This window comes from Ctenopharyngodon idella, chromosome 12, assembly GCF_019924925.1.
Source record: "Ctenopharyngodon idella isolate HZGC_01 chromosome 12, HZGC01, whole genome shotgun sequence".
Classification (NCBI taxonomy): Eukaryota; Metazoa; Chordata; class Actinopteri; order Cypriniformes; family Xenocyprididae; genus Ctenopharyngodon; species Ctenopharyngodon idella.
This window is the reverse complement of record NC_067231.1, coordinates 25,957,705-25,975,350: the sequence shown is the minus strand read 5'-3', so window position 1 is coordinate 25,975,350 and position 17,646 is coordinate 25,957,705. Positions and strand designations below refer to the sequence as shown.

Below are 17,646 nucleotides of genomic sequence, written 5' to 3'. Positions count from 1 at the left end.
AAAGACAGACGGCAGGAGAGAGAAAGAGATTCAGAGTGCCTTGCGATGGATTTAGTGTTCATTAGAGGTGGACATTGTTTGAGGGTTTTTACAAGGAACCATAAAATGTTTATAGAGGCACAGTTTGTGTTTGTCAAGGGAAAAAGAAATAGGATGGAAAGATAGAAAGAAGGAAAAAAAAGTGAGATGAAGGCAAGAGGAAGGAAGGAAGGAAGGAGGGAAAGAAGGCAAGAGAAATGGAAGGAAGACAGACAAGAGAAATGGAAAGAAGGCAAAAGGAACAAAGGAAGGAAGGAATGCAAGAGAAATGGAAAGAATGAAGACAAACAGACAGGAAGGAAGGAAGGAAGGAAAGCAAAAGGAACAAAGGAAGGAATTAATGAGGAATGGAAAGAAGGAAGACAGACAAGAAGAAAGTAAGGAAGGAAGGAAGGAGAAATTGACAGAAAGACGGCAAAAGGAACAAAAGAAAGGAATGAAAGAGAAATAAAAGAATAAAGACAGATAGTAAGGAAGGAAGGAAAGCAAAAGGAACAAAGGAAGGAATTAATGAGGAATGGAAAGAAGAAAGACAAACAAGAAGGAAGGAAGGAAGGAAGGAGAAATTGACAGAAAGATGGCAAAAGGAACAAAAGAAAGGAATGAAAGAGAAATAAAAGAATAAAGACAGATAGTAAGGAAGAAAGGAAAGAAGGAAGGAAGGAGAAATGGAAGGAAGGAAGGCAAAAGGAACAAAGAAAGGAATGAAAGAAATGGAAAGAAGGAAGACAGACAAGAGAAAAGGAAGGAAGGAAGGAAGGAAGGAAGGAATGAGGAGAGAAAGGAATAATGGAAAGAAAAATAATGAATGAAAAGAAAAAATAATAAGATAAAAAAAGACAAATAAATAAGGAAAATTCAAAAGGAAAGGGAAACAGGGATGGTGAAAAAATAAGCAATAATGGAAATGAAAAATTAAGGAAAGAAAAGCAAAGGGAAATAAAAGTCAAAGAAGGAAGGAAGTGAGGATAGAAAGAAGGAAAGATAAAAAGAAGGAAGGTAAGAGAAAGACAAAGAAAGATGACTGAAGGAAAGATATAAAGAAAAGAGAAGGGAGAATAAAGAAAGAAAGGAATGAAGGAAAGAATAAAAGAAGAAAGGATGGAAAGTAAGAATGATGGAAGAATGAAAACAGCCAATTCCTAATAGTTAAAATCGCATCCTGCTCTACATGTTCAAGGAATGTCTGTTTTACCTGGATAGCCCGGTCAGATTACAGAGCTAAAATCTTTGCAAACACATTGACTTTAAAGCCAGAAACATTTATAACATCTGACATTATGCATGTAAAATCTTCAAGTAGTTCCACAAACATACTGTTGGTTTTCCTTCATTTGTAGTATAGAGGGAATACACTGCCGCTGTCCATGGTGCTGAAATACTAACAGAACTTCTGTGCCTTTATCACATTTGCTGGTGCTGAAACACCCCACACTTCACTACCTCTTACACACACACACACACACACACACACTTGCCTGCACCAATGCATACCCATATATTCAGGGCCACAGTATACTGCTTATTTTGAAAATAATTTTTTGGTGAAAATCTCTAGACACCTCACAGCCTTCACCCAAACATGCTCTCGTAAATCCCGTCCATCAGCGCTGACAGACTCGTGCTCTGATAATACAGTCCATCCAGATTTGTGAACATTTGGCCTTTAGTAAAGACGAATGTAGCAGTTTGCAGGGGAACCATAAAGAATTTTGTTTCACACAGTTGTCAAGAGCATGCAGGCATATCGATGACTTTGATGAGAGTTTTTAGAGATGAAATGCTTAATGGAATTGTGGCGAGAGACAGTATCAGTGTTGCCAGACTGAGTTCATTTTAGATGGTGTACAAGGACTTAATGCATTCAGACAGGAGACATGAGAACCGATTCAGAAAGAGAAAGAAAAAAAAGACAAGAAAGATTGACTTAGTCTTGCTTTACTGCATTGCCCGTTAGCGATACTTCACTTTCAATCTCTCACAAACTACCTTTCGGGACATTTAATACTGTAGACACAAATATCCCATTTGGAGATGTATAAAATGGATATACAGAGAGGTGTCAGCGCATATTGTGAGTACTTCAAAGTCCTTTCATAATACACATTTTGGGTCTTACTGTGCATGATTCATCAGTGCAAGTTATTTTAAAGAAATGAAATATACTAATACTTAACTACCTTGTGGAAATACAAAGAGTGCGAGCCACAAAGATGAGAAAGTAGACAGAGTTATAGATGTGCATATCAACAGTTTGTTCCAGCACTGATGCTCAAGCGATGACCCAGTGCTGTGGGTGTATATGCAGATTCTGCCTTGTATTTAAAGAAGGTAATGCAAAGTTTTATGCATGATGCCCTAGGTCATGTTAGCAAGACTTTTATATTTCGTATGTCAGCCCTTAATCTGCGTCTTGTTAATATATTCTGACAGACAGTGGAGGAGGGTTGCTTTTAATATAGATTCTTCCTTGATATTTCCTGCTGTCAACAGCTGTATCGGGTGTTATATCGCTAGGAGGATTGTGGGACTTATCTCTTTTTTATTTTCATGGCATGGTGTTGAAAAGCTTTTGTTCTGTTAGTAAAACCCAACAGTCATGTTAGATATTTTTATTTTTTTAAACGTAATTAAACGACATTGACCTTTTCACACAGAACCTCAAAAGGCATATGAATGAATTTTGACAGCAAATATTTCTTATTTCTACAATATCTGACATGATTGAATTTGACTGGTGAGATGATGAATCCAGTGTTTCCCATTTAACCCCACAAAATATTTTCATTATGTGGGTCATTTCTGTTATGCTGTACACTTGACAGGGTGACAACATGAGGGTGTCAGTTTGAAGTTAGATATTTTCGGATCTCTATATATCGGATCTCTAGATATTTCTGTCATTTTAATTTACAGGATGGAATGTTTATTAACTAATCACCAAATAAAATTCATGTTTTTTTGCAGTTTTTTCCCTCCAAAATGATGCAACTTCTTTGAAGATGATGCCTTAAAGGGATAGTTCACCCAAAAATGAAAATTCTGTCATCATTTACTAACCCTCAAGTAGTTCAGGACTAAACAGATCTCGCCCCCCATTGACTACTGTAGTAGTAAAAATAAATATTATGGTAGTCAGTGGGGGGCGAGATCTGTTTGGTTACTGACATTCTTCCAAATATCTTCCTTTGTGTTCAGCAGAACAAAGAAATTCATACAGGTTTGGAACTACTTGAGGGTGAGTAAATGATGACAGAATTTTCATTTTTTGGTGAACTATCCCTTTAAGAGCTGGCTTTTGTCGTTTTAGGGTTGCGAAGTAACGTAGAGGACACACATGAAACGATTACTAATTAAAACACTATTTGAATAACCTGTAATATATCTTAATAAATTGTCAGTTTTGCATTTTAGAAGTGTGTGTGTGTGTGTGTGTGTGTGTGTGTGTGTGTGTGGGTTTCTGAAAGAGGTCTCTTGTGCTCACCAAGGTTGCATTTATTTAATAAAAATACAGTAAAAACAGAAATATTGTGAAATATTATTGCAATTTAAAATAACTGTTTTCTATTTTAATATGTTTTAAAATGTAGTTTATTCCTGTGATGGCAAAGCTGAATTTTCAGCATCGTTACTCCAGTCTTCAGTGTCACATGATCCTTCAGAAATCATTCTAATATGCTGATTCGGTGATCAAGAAACCATGGTACACGATACTTTTTTTTTTTTTTTTTTTTTTTTTTTCAGTAAAAATCTTTTATTTGAACATTATAAATGTCTTTACTGTCACTTATATATATATATATATATATATGTGTGTGTGTGTGTGTGTGTGTGTGTGTGTGTTTGCTCATTTTCAGTTTTAACCATAATATGAAGGCATATGTTATGGTTGCATGAAAGTTTTAGTTAAAAAAGAATGTGTGGATGATTCAGTGCTGATTATTGTTTACTATGTACAAAATTTTTGCCATCCAATTAGAAAACTCACAATTAGAAAGTCAAACACTGCTCATTTCCAACACACCTAATGTGCTCTCAAAGCTGCAGGCAAACTCAAATCATCTCTTGGAAATGAGATGCTATCACCTCCCGCCCTTTAATGTGCTATTGAATGGCTTCACTGGTAATTGGCGGTTAAATTCTTTTTCTCAGGATGTCAGAGAACACAAATATAGACGACAAGCGGGATTAAAAACTTTAGATAAAGCACCCTAGGAGATAGAGGAGAAGCCCACATGAATCAATTCAACCGAGAGAGCGCTAGTCAATAGTCAATCTTGCTTTGATTATATGGTAAGCGCAGCCGTATTGTTTTGAGCTGGATGTGATGATTGTGGTCATTAGGTCAGCAGATGCACCCAGAAAGAATAACAAAGTCAGGGCCAGAAAAGGACATGTCATTTAGGAGGAGAATGCTAAAGTAGTAATATACAGTTTAATTTAGTTCAGCTCTAACTGGTGGCGCTGTAAACAGAAGTTTAATGCCACGGTTAGGGCTTTGTGCTCAACCTTCTGCTCCATTACAATAAATAGTAGTTAACTAAAAGCAATGGCTTTATTTATTTATTTATTTATTTGGTTAATTTCCATTCGAAACAGAGGAGATATTAATGTCAAGTGTTGGGATTTATTCTGCTCATATATAAACTAGCAGTTAACAAGCACAGTGACTCTTCCTAATGAATGTTTAATAATTAACTAGATGAAAGGAAAACTTGAGTAGTGTTTGATAGTGCAAAGCTTATCATCATGATGCAAGGGTGTTGTCGGCATTGCTAAGGTGTTCTAGATAGTTGCTAGTGAACGTTTGGTGTTTCGGTTGGTTGGTTATTGGTTACAAGTTTTCTCAGTATGGCTTTGGTTCCTTCTTCAGTGCAAGTTTATGGGCTTTTTTACCCCCACCAATTTGAGGCATCATTAAAGGGTTAGTTCACCAAAAATGAAAATTCTGTCATTGATTACTCCCCCTCATGTCGTTCCACACCTGTAAGACCTTCTGAACACAAATTAAGATATTTTTGATAAAATCCAATGGCTCAGTGAGGCCGTCATTGCCAGCAAGATAATTAACACTTTCAGATGCCCAGAAAGCTACTAAAAATGTATTTAAAGCAGTTCATGTGACTACAGTGGTTCAACCTTAATGTTATGAAGTGACAAGAATACTTTTTATGAGCCAAAAAGAAAAAAAAAAATGACTTTCTTCAACAATATCTAGTGATGGGCGATTTCAAAACACTGCTTCATGAAGCTTCGAAGCTTTACGAATCTTTTGTTTTGAATCAGTGGTTCGGAACGTGTATCAAACTGCCGAAGTCATGTGATTTCAGTAAACGAGGCTTTGTTACGTCATAAGTGTTTCGAAATTTTAATGGTTCACGTGACTTTGGCAGTTTGATACACGCTCCGAACCACTGATTCGAAACAAAAGATTTGTAAAGCTTCGAAGCTTCATGAAGCAGTGTTTTGAAATCGCCCATCACTAGATATTGTTGAATAAAGTCATTATTTTGTTTTTTTGGTGCACAAAAAGTATTCTCATCAATTCATAACATTAAGGTTGAACCACTGTAGTAACATGAACTGTTTTAAATATGTCTTTAGTACCTTTCTGGGCATTTGAAAGTGTTAATTATCTTGCTGGCAATAGAGGCCTCATTGAGCCATCGGATTTTATCAAAAATATCTTAATATGTGTTCTGAAGAAGGTCTTACGGGTGTGGAACGACATGAGGGTGAGTAATTAATGACAGAATTTTTATTTTTGGGTGAACTAACCCTTTAATGTCTGTAGCATAAACAGGGTTTGTTTAAATCACTAACCCTAACTGAACAGTAGTAATAGTGATGTTTTCTTAGCAAGCAATGCTAATGATTGTCACAAACTTGGCAAGTTTGCATCACCCCTGTTGATTTATGATTTGAAATTCAGCGTATTCTTTAAGATATAAAGAAAGCATTGTTCTGTGAAGATACCTCATTATCAGTTAATGGCAGTGCAGAGGCCAAACATGTCCCACTCACTGGCACACGTAAAGCTAGACGTTAAGCTTGTTAATAAGGGAGGTCGGATCTTTTTCTTCCCCTTTTTCTTGTTCCAGGGAGTAATCAGAATTCCCAATTTCATAGGCCTCGATGATGGGCAAAGCGTAGGAACCTCTCTCGTACGCACACACATACTCATACACATAAGTAGGCTAATTTCTCTGCTGATCAGGGAGTCTGGAGGGCTTTAGTGTGTGAGTTTAGAGCTTCTCTGACACAGATCAGGGAGTCTCTAAAAGGAAGGATTAGTGAAACTTCCTGTTCTGATCAAATTAGAAAAGCATGCCAGTTTGTCAAGGCCTTCCCCAGCCGCTAATGCTTTCCAACATATTACCAACCTCTCCTGCGCTATTTTTACCTCCGGAGGAAAAAAGAGCACATATTTATCACAGGCAAATTTATCACAATATAATATACAATGCAGTAACTCTTTGAATTGGGTGTAGCCTTTTCGTTTTGAATCTAGATCGTATGATTACTATGTCTTGCAGTCTAAGGTGTCATTCACACAGGGCTGTTTTTGAAGTCAACATGAGATCATAATCGATCTTTTGGCATTGTGTGCCATTCGGTGCATGTTTTTCAAATTAAAGGATTTTTTTGGTTGCATGTCTTTTATCAAAATACCTCTGAAACTGTCCCGTCTACATGATGGATGGATGGATAGATAGATAGATAGATAGATAGATAGATAGATAGATAGATAGATATCGACCTATGTGTGTGTGTGTATATTAGGGCTGTCAAATTGATTAATCGCGATTAATCGCATCTAACATAAAAGTTACACATAATCCATCCATCCATATGTAATATATGTGTACACACACATATATTATATATGGATGGATGGATTATTGATTACTCATTATTAATCTCATCTAACATAAAAGTTTTATGTTTGATGTAGTTAATCATGATTAATCAATTTGACAGCACTATGTGTGTGTGTGTGTGTGTGTGTATATATATATATATATATATATAATTTTTATTTTAGTTTTAATTTTTTTTTTTTTTTTTTATCTTTACTTAAAATCATTTCCGTTAGTTTCCAATGGAAGCTTTATTTCAATTAACGGAAATGATGTTTAATAGTTTTAGTTAGCATTAACAACACTGCCCTCACATTGTTCCAAACCTGCATGACTTTTGTTCTTCTGTGGACAAGAAAAGAACATATTTTGAAATGTTTCAACTGTTTTTGTTTGTATAATGAAAGTCAGTGGTGTTTAAAACAATATTGGAGCACAGTGACTTTCATTAAATGGACAAAAATACTGAGCCATTCAAAACATCAGAAGAAAGTAAATCATAAAGGTCTGAAATGACATGAGGGTGAGTAATGATAACATAATTCATCATGCTGAATATCCTGTTTAAATCCACCAGGCTGCAGAAGTAAACTGCACAACGTCCTGTGTGAACGGCTCTTAGCACTCAACCAGGTCATAGGTAATTTCCCATAATCCCCTTTGCTCACCTAGATTGACCTTCTCTATAAATTTACAGCCTGTGAAAACCTACGGAGCGAGAGGGAATAAGAAGAAGCGATAGGAGATTACAGACAGAAGTGTAGTGGGAGAGACCAGTAAAAGGCTTAAAACAGTTTTGCTCACTCAGCTAACCCTGGGTCAGACTTGCCACTTGTTCCTCGACGGCTGTGTGGAATTGGCTTATCTGGTTTCCATAGAGACCTCAGGCTGGTTCTTCAGCTCAAAGGAAGAATGCTGTGGGGTTCTTGATGCTGCTGGTCTGAAGTGGGCTCTGATGGAAGGATGGATGGGATTTCGTTTGGGTTTTCATTTTTGGGGGGCTTCCTGGAAGCCTTCTTTGTACATCCTAATAACAAATACTACACTTTCCCTCATTTACAGCAAGCCTGTTTCATATTTCCTCAAGAGCACTTACCAATCCCACACAATAAACTTGAGTGATAGCTGCAGAGAGACACTCCCTCACCCCTGACAAATGAAGAAAAGGTCACAACATTAGTCTTTGTGTTGTTTTAATGGAGTGAATGGCTGTATGCCAGAGACTTGTGTTGCCTTAGGAGCCTAAGTTAAGTAATGCTACAGCTCGGGTAATATCTCTGCTACGCCGCTGGGGCTCGAGCGTTGGCAGGCTAGAAATGGAGTTATGGCATTAAAGCAGGAGAAATGGATGGGAGATTCATTTTGGAAAGTTTACAAACCTCCTTTTGTACCATTGTGCTGGGCTTTTGTTTGCTGAGATGCATTCTGGGAAATCTTCCAACCTACGGTTCACTTGCGGTATGTATTAGGAGATGACTTGGGTGTGTTTATGACATTGTGTTTTTTAATGCCTCTTCTCATTTGTAAATGATGAGGTCCCAGAACTGGTGACAGATCCAACAGGTTTGAGGGGTGGGATGGAGACATACCCCTTGGATTGGGATGTGGGAGATTCACAGATGATAAAAAAATAAATGGAAGAGAGCATTTAACACCAGCAATACAGCTAAAATGCAAGTGCACTACTCTACAAGTGCCAGATTTTGCAGGTTTTCTTAGTTATGGTGGGTGAGATCCAGGGTTATCGTTAACTAAATCTAAAACCGAAACCATAAAAACATTTTCATTATTTGAAATAAAATAAACTAACTTAAATACAATCAAATATATAGATATATAAAAATTCTCATTTTTGTTTAGTTCAAAGTATAAAAAAGTTGAAGTACAAAAATAACTTAAACTAAATTAAAACTATATACATATTTTAAAAAAAAAAAATAATAATAATAAAAAAGACAAAAACAAAATTACTAAAACTCAGATTAAAATGAAAACAGAATTGCCAGTCAGCGTCAGCATTTTTGATCATTTTGACAAAATTTTCATGTCCTCCAGAATATGTTGTATATGTTGAATATCTGAACGCACAATATATTAAAAGAAAGAACAGAGCCTTTGCTTAAAAAAAAAAAAAAAAAAAAAATCTAGCCTCATGCATTCTTTGTTATCAACACTTGAATTTATAAGTTTAAGTTTAAAAAAAGCAACATTTTGAACAAAAATCAACGATAATCAAAACATAGATCGAGTCCATCAACACCCCAAAAGCTTAGACAGTCGTATATCTCTTTATGGGTTTGCCATTTCATTCTGTAACATTTGGCAGTTTTGATTCATATGTCGTTTAATGTTTAAAGATCATGTTAGCTTACATGAGTGTAAGCAATTATTCTTCAACTATTCTCACTTGTTTCTGCTTCTTCGTCTGTGTTTTTGATACATAATAGTGCTCCCTACAGTATTACAGCGAAAACATGGATTGCCCAAAAATTCTGTCAATGGCCAAGGAAAGAGTTAACAAAAATTATAATAGTATGTCAGTGATACTAAAATAACACTGCAATCTGGTTTTCGTGTATCACAACACTTACTTGTAGTGCAGATTGAGTATAATGGCTTTCCTTTTCGACCTTTTGATGACACCAAACCATTTTTACTATAATGCTAATGAGTTTCCCAATAAATAGGGTGAATTTATGTGCAGCCCTGAGGAAAAGATCAGCATATGTTGTGTTTTCGATGCTGATCTCCGGCATGGCATGATTGTGTACACATCAGCTAGCTTAACCAACCAGAACACATGCAGCTTTGAAAAAAAGATGGTTGGCTAGCTTTTTTGTTTGTTTTTTTTTTTTTTTTTGGAAAGAAATTAATACTTCAGCCAGGATGCATTAAATTGATCAAAAGTGACACAGAAGACATTTATAATGTTACAAAAGCTTTCTATTTAAGATAAATGCTATAAAGTTCAATTGTGAAATGTTTTATTTAAATTGTATTTTTTAATAATTAGTTTGCTGTTTGGCCTCAGATATGGGCCTGAATCAGTGTCTCTTTTGACTTCACTTAGAAACCACTAAAACACCCTAGCAACACACATCAGTGCCCTTGCAACCACTCACAGCACCCTTGCAATAATGGTGGTCAGTTTTGCACTGTCTATAAAAACCCAGTAAGAAAGTTCAATTGTGTGACTGTTCTCTTGGGTATTTTTGGAACAGTACAAGATATCCTGGTCTGTCCCCAGTGCATTATGCAGGCCTTTGCCCTGCTCTCACTGTGACAGGTGACAATGTCAACCTCACTTGCCCTGCATGTTAATATTGTTGCCTCCGGTCACTCGTGCCTCGACCCACATCTAATGTTGTAACCTGCCCACAGACAGCTAATCCTGAGCCTGTCAAGCCAACACTCTTCACATGAGGAGAACAGGCCGTCAGGGTATGAGCACAGAACGCTGGCGTCATCATCATTTCTTTGCGTGTTTATTCTAGTTCTTCATTATCATGAGGGAAATGAAACAAAACCAGTATTTAAAAAAAGATTCAGGATGATTTTAGTCAATAATGGAGAAAAGCGACGGTTATTTATTGTCTACGCAAAACCACTTTTCAGTGTAATAATGACAAATCAATATTTTCTCTCAGTTTGCACTAATAAATTAAAGTGAAAAATGAATCAGTCAATTATAGGGTTGCAAACGGCGCGCTAAATTCCTCTTTAGAGTCGGTCCGGAGCCTGACTTAAACACCCAGCCTGTTTATTCATGAGTCTGTAATCTGTTGTGTGTATTGACTGTGTGTCAGTCGAACCCCTCTATCAGAGGAAGCCGCAGGCTACCAACGCTATTGTTTTCAAGCAAATATAAAGCAGGATTGGATTGTCTGATAACACTTTCATTTTGTAAAGAGCGATTGTTCCTGCCGTTCCTCCTTGACTGAACATCCTTCAAATCTGACACAAATAAAATCTAACATTCTGAACATATTTTGCCCGTCTGGAGAAGTTTCTGTTGTTGTCGGGATGTAATCACAGAAGAAGATTACAACATCGATAATAATAAGAAATGTTTCTTAAGCATAAATTCAGCATGAATGTTTCTGAAAGAACATGTGACACTGAAGACTGGAGTAATGATGCTGAAAATTCAGCTTTGCATCACAGGAATAAATTACATTTTAAGATATATTAAAATAGAAAATGGTAATTTTATATGGTAATAATATTTCACAATATAACTGTATTTTTGAATAATTAAATGCATACTTGTGAGCACAGGAGACTTCTTTCAAAAAGGTTAAAAAACCTTGTTGGTGCCGATAACCTTGTGGGCAGCGCAATGGCATATAGTAGCGTTGCGCTTCGGGCGAACCGAGTTCGAGTCCCGGCTCGCAGATCCTGCCCCCCACCCCCCCCCCCCCCCCCACCCCCCTCTCTCTTCGCTTCCTGTGTACTTACTGTCCTATCATAATAAAGCCAAAAATAAATCTTTTTTTTTTTTTTTTAAAGCCTTACAACACCAAACTTTTGAAAAGTAGTAGATATGTACTGTATAAGCCAACTGCCATTTCCTCACTGAGTAATGGCTTTATTTATTTATATATTTTGTTCTTTTAAAACATTATGCTTGTATATTATGCTTATTTTAGACAAAAAAACTAAACCACAAATCATCATAATCCATCAAATCCCACTGATTTTGGTGCTGTTGTTTTCCCTCCAAAACGATGTCACTTTAGATGATGTCAGTAGGAAATGGCTTTTGTCAGTTAAAGCCGGATTCACATTGTACGCTTTTAGCCACGATTTGGCCGTCTGAGACAGATTTTGTGAATCCTAAAAGATTCCTCTGATCCTAGGCCAAAATCTGAAGTCTTTGATCGCAAGTTCACCGACAGCCGATTAATGACCTTTGCCATCAAATCTTACCTTTGACGAAATGTCAGAAGTTTTGAGGCGCTGTCCTGCTTCTCCTATGACAACTATCAAATCAAGAACCAATAGGCGCACAGAACCTGATGACGCAATAGTGAGATCACAACAAACCACCACTTGCTCCACACACATCTTGTTTTTTCCCCCCAGTTTTCTTTCTTCTTTTTTTTTTTTTTTTAGTTTGTTTTTGTTTGCTAGCCACCATTTCTATCCCGCATGTAAATGAACCTCGTAGTTACTGAACGTGTCATGGATTGATGACATAAAACTGAGAATGAGTCTTCTTGCGTGCTTCCGTTTTAACACATCTTGACTGTCGTTCAGTCTGACATTAATGACAGCTGAGATCCTACAGCATGATGTGGATTACAGCCAGGATCATGTTCATACAGTCAATCAACAGTCATAAAGGACTATTATAAACTGTACAGTCTGAACCCGGCTTAAAGGGAATTTTACAAAAGACTAAAATAATGGAAAGTGATAGTGATGGCACAAGAACTATGAATTGATTACCAAATTTCCAAAAATTACCTCTCATCCCTACCTACTATTATGTAGTTCTGGATTTTCCAGCAATTGCGTTTTTGTGATCTGTGATTGCCATCTGACTGTGGGTTTGATCATCAGTGAGGACTTTAAGTCTGTGGCACAGTACAAAGGTGAGAAGGAGAGGGAGGGAGATTTGAGTGAGAGAAAGACAGACATTGTGAGACACAAAGAGATAGAGGAAAGGAACTGCCAGACATTGTGTGACATTGTGTGAGGCGGTAGTGATTCAGAGACGTGTTTGGGCGGGTGTGAGGGTCTCTCAGGGTGAATCAGTGGATTGCCACTGAATTGGTTCCTGGATATACTTTTGACTTAAATTTCACCTAAATGTTACGAAAATATTTTTAAAAAGTATGTACTTAAATAATTGACAATGCAGAAAAAAATGTAAATGAAAGCATAGGCTCTCATTCACTAATAACTGCATGGATTATTCGTATTTTTACGCACAGGAGAACTTCTCATGAAAAAGTTCCACCTAATTCACAACACTTGTGTACGCACATGAATTTGTTCTTAACCTTGTTCTAACGGTAATGATTTTGGAGTATTCTGAATGAGCGACCGCGTGCCCAAAGTGAGTAATTTGCATAAAACACACCCAAACCATGTCCATATAAGGGCTCTCCGCACACCCTTTCCTTTCGTGCTTCCTGCTCTCGGCAAACGTGATGCTCTCTAAAGACGCACAGCAAGATCCTCGAGCAGTGCCAAGTGTGCCATCTTCAAAACAAGTTCAAACACCATAAATACTGACCCAGATTACATGCCTCTGATTAGCCAGCTGTACAAACGAGAATCTGCATCTTTATGCAGAGGAACCTCGCACCTCGTACTATAATGCACCTGTTCCTACTCTGGTACCAAGAGTGTGTGATTCTTGCGTATGAGTGGTTTCAGTTGTTACTAACTTTTTTGTTTGTTTGTTTGTAAATTTTGAATAAACATTTTTGACATTGCATGTGTATTATGCACAAAGTGAAAAAAATAAGTATGTTATCCTGAGGTAAAATTGTTCAGTACAACTAAAATTTAACTGAAATCTCAACTGTTAGATGAAATTTTGGTCACAATTTATATAAGGTGTCTACTATGTACTTACATCAACAGATAAGTACAATGTACTTATTGTGTTCATATTGTATTCCAAAACACTTGTGCTACTATTGAGGTGGAATACGGGTAAGGTTAGGGACAGGTTTGGTGATATGGGTAGGTTTTTACCAATTTTTAACAATTAGATTGTTAGTTTGGCCTCAGATGTGGGCCTGATTTACTGTCATCTCTTTTGACTTTAGCTAGTAAGCACTTTTGCAACCATTATAACACTCTAGCAACACACAACAGTGAAAATAAGTAACTTTTACCATACAATCAACAGAATTGTCCATATCTAGCACTCACTGTTCTGTGAGTGCATTTGTGTCTTTGTATGCATGTCATTGTTGAGTTGTGTATGATTGAAGACTATGGTTCAATTCACCAGTACTTCAAGGTTTTATTGTCATTTGAATGATAGTGAAAGGCATATAGAAACTGACCTTGGCAGAGAAAAGACCTCCCAGACTCAAGAGCACTTACCTGTTTTATTTTAACAAGTTTAACAAAAAGTCACACTCCATCACCACTGCATTCCATTCTTCTGATACATAACTAGACTAATCCAAGAAGTATAAATAAGAATCATCAATTGTTCATGTTTTTACCACAATGATAATAAATTGAACAATATGTGTGTGAGAATGCAACCAGGTATTTTTATAATATTGGTTTCTTACATTATATTGGTAAGGGACTGTAACATGCAGGTGCTTGTGGCTTATCACTTTATTAACCCTTACATTTATACAAATTATGTGCGTAAGCGACCATATGTTTGTGTGTATGTTTTGCAGGTATCATCAGAACAGCTCTGGCAGACATGGATCGAGAGGCGAGAGAACATTACTCAGTGGTGATTCAAGCCAAAGACATGGCAGGGCAGGTGGGAGGGCTGTCGGGCTCCACCACGGTCAACATCACGCTAACTGACATCAATGACAACCCACCAAAATTCCCTCAGAGTGAGTAATGTTAAAAAACTGTGAATACTAAATAAGGTGGCAACATATTGCTGTAGAAGGACATCAGCAGATGTTGGTTCAGCTCCAAAACGTAGTGTTCAACCTGTTAAGGCAGTATTATAAGACATCATAAGTGTTTTCTGTTCATATAATGCACAGAGTTGCTGCCTATGTACAGCGTTCCAAATCTGTCACTTATGGAGTTAAAAAATACTTTATTAAAGCATTATAAGCCACGAACCAAGCCAATCAGCTATACGAGGTGCATCATAACATTACAAACTTTGATTTGAAGCAAAAAAGTAATTGAAAATCGGGAAAAAAAGGTACAAGACTGTGTACTTAATGGCTTTAGTGATAGAAAGTACTACAATCCCATGAAGCATTGCGAACAGCAAGTTTATTGCAAAATATGCATATATATATAAAGTATTTTGAGAGCGTAGGGTGGCCGTAGGGGTTATGTAATTTGGGGTGCTTCATAGGAGTGGGTGGGGCTAACGAGACATTTTGGAGGGCTTTGCTTGTTTCGACACTGATTGGTGGAATTTTCTGTACAGCATCATGGGTAATGTAGTTTTTCACCACGAATTCTGCTGTTAATCATGATTATTTTAAAACTAAGTTTAAATAATGCAGTCTAACAGCTTCAACAGAAGCAAATACTATCGATTAACAACGTCGTAGCTCAAAGGCTGTCTTTAAAGGTTTATAAGTTATCATTAAAAATCAATTTCCCTATGGAGAAACTGAATGGAATTTTTACCTCTGGAACCCGACTGTTGCGCTCTATTTGACTTAAGATGCAACCTTTGAAGTCTGTAGGCAACTGACTAGCTTTTGGAACAGAGCTGGAACTGAATTTTCACTCCTGAACACTTTTTTAAGCAAAACTGTGAGATGTTGAAGGGCTTCTTGTTCATTATACTTTAGATCTTGGCAAAAAGAACCGAAATAGCTTGACCTCGCTTTTCTCAGATTCTTCATCTTTTGCAAATATCCTCATTACTGTTTGAAGGTTAACCATACAGGATGCTGTTGTAACTGTTGTTGTGCTGTTGTAACTTTTTCTCTCTCTCTCTTAAAGTAGTTTTTTTTCCAGACATTCATAAGAAAACTGTTCATTTTCTCAAGGGCTTTCTTATGGATACTATATAATTAGGTGGAAGAGATGGAAATATACTTTATATATTGTAGATGCAGTCTCACTATCAGATGAGTCATATAAATTGTGTATTGCGGTGTAATTTTTTATCATTAATTAGCATGAAGAGAATAGAGGCAGGGACACTGTGTTTTATTGTGTAAGCATCCAATTATGAGTCTTGGATCTTCAGTTTTTGTTGTCTTATTTTTATCCACAGAAACAGAGCACAACAGCAGGGTTCTGGAAGTAAAAAAATACCGTTCATTTCCTCCCTAGAAACATGTGTTTTTAAGGATAATGTATAAACCTTTTAAGACAGACTACAAGTTCCATTATTAAGCAATGGCACAGTATGATATGCTTCTGTAGAAGCCATAATTCTTTAAATAATAAGATCCACCAATCACAGAAGTTGCTGTTACCATGGATCAAAGCAAATCAGAGCTTTTGAAATCCCCAAAATACTTCTGGAACCATGGCCGTCGGAAAAGTGGACCATGACGTTGCGCTCTGTTGCGTTCAGCTTTTACCATCAGGTGGTTTGGGAATGTGGTTGTTTATGGGGCATGACAGTGATATTGAAATACTTCTAGAATAGCTCAATGTGGCTTGGTCGGAGGCACATTTCGGAAAGAGGCATCATGATAGATATGCTTCAAAATACCATACAGCCAATCGAACAAACCACCATGCGGGCTTTTGTGTATGTCTGCAGAGAATTACCAGGTGTTTGTCCCAGAGTCGGCACAGGTGGGGAAGCCAGTGGGGAAGATCAAAGCCAACGATGAGGACATCGGAATCAATGCAGAGATCAAATACAGCATCCTGAACCCCGAGGGAGCCGGAATGTTCTCCATCTCCACAGACAAAGACACTAGAGAGGGTGTTATCACGCTGAGAAAGGTATTGCTGTCATTTTCATTGGCGTTTACTAAGACATGCATCACTACTATTATCGCTCATACTAGGGCTAGAGGGTTTTCTAAACCCTTAGTAATAAGCGGCTGTTTCTTCAACTATGGACACTTTTGGGTTTGAGGGCTTTTTAGAAAATAAACTCTGTTAAAATACTTTACTAACAGTGTTCACAAGTGAATATACATGCATCACAGTTAATCATGTCATTTCTGTCCAAATGTAATGAACATTTTCACCACAGTGTAATTTCTACAATATCTCAAATAATTAAATATTCATACTTGTTTGCATATTTTTACAAAATTACAGCTTGATTGGTAATTAACATGAACATAAATCCTGGGTAACCAAGTACACTAACTTTTGAAAACTTTAAATATACTAAATATTGACATGATTTATGGTTATTACACTCTTTGTTTATATGTATTCACTCTTTGTTAATGTAAAAAAAAGGAAATGTATAAAGAAAAAAATCTATTTTAAGAATGAAGCTCTAGGACAGGGTTACTATCGTTAACTAAAACTATTACAAACATTTCCGTTAACTGAAATAAAGATGAAATAAAATACAATATCAATATTAGTTGGAAAAACTAAACAAAAATGAGAAACTAAACAGAAATGAGAAATGTTGCCTTGGTAATAAACTGAAATGTTTAAGTGGAAGCACTAAAAATATTAACTGGCAAAAAATAAAATTAAACTAAAACTGAAATAAAAATAAACTCAACCTAAAAAGCTATATTTATATATATAAAAAAAAAAAAAAATTTGACAAAAGCAGATAATGAAATTACTAAAAATTAAACTAAAATTTAAAATTAACATGAGAACTGAAAATATATAAATAAAATTCAAAATATTAATAAAACTATATAAAAACTCTGTTCTGGGATGAGGTTTAAACAATAAAATTCGTACATAAAGGCATTTGATCAAATATAAGTATCAAAAATAAATGATAAAGACATGATAAAAAGTTTTACTGTCAACTTCATATAACAAAAAGAAAAATATGTTTTATCTGTTAATATATCTAAAATCTGTTTAATAAAAACTGACACCTGGGAAATAAAAGTGCCTGGAGTAGAAATAGCAAACTATTAAACTTTAGGTCTTAACTTGTCAT

At 36.3% G+C, this 17,646-nt stretch overlaps 1 protein-coding gene across 5 annotated transcripts in view; it reads left to right on the top strand.

The window, feature by feature from the left end:
* The window catches only part of LOC127523913 (cadherin-18), a 223,918-nt gene that overhangs the window by 168,846 nt on the left and 37,426 nt on the right, over positions 1 to 17,646 (top strand). For all 5 annotated transcript variants that reach the window (XM_051915087.1, XM_051915086.1, XM_051915084.1 and 2 more), the window contains 2 exons: positions 14,282 to 14,449; positions 16,312 to 16,499. In XM_051915087.1, coding sequence (XP_051771047.1) covers positions 14,282 to 14,449; positions 16,312 to 16,499 — 356 coding nt within the window. The remainder of the gene's footprint in view (positions 1 to 14,281; positions 14,450 to 16,311; positions 16,500 to 17,646) is intronic.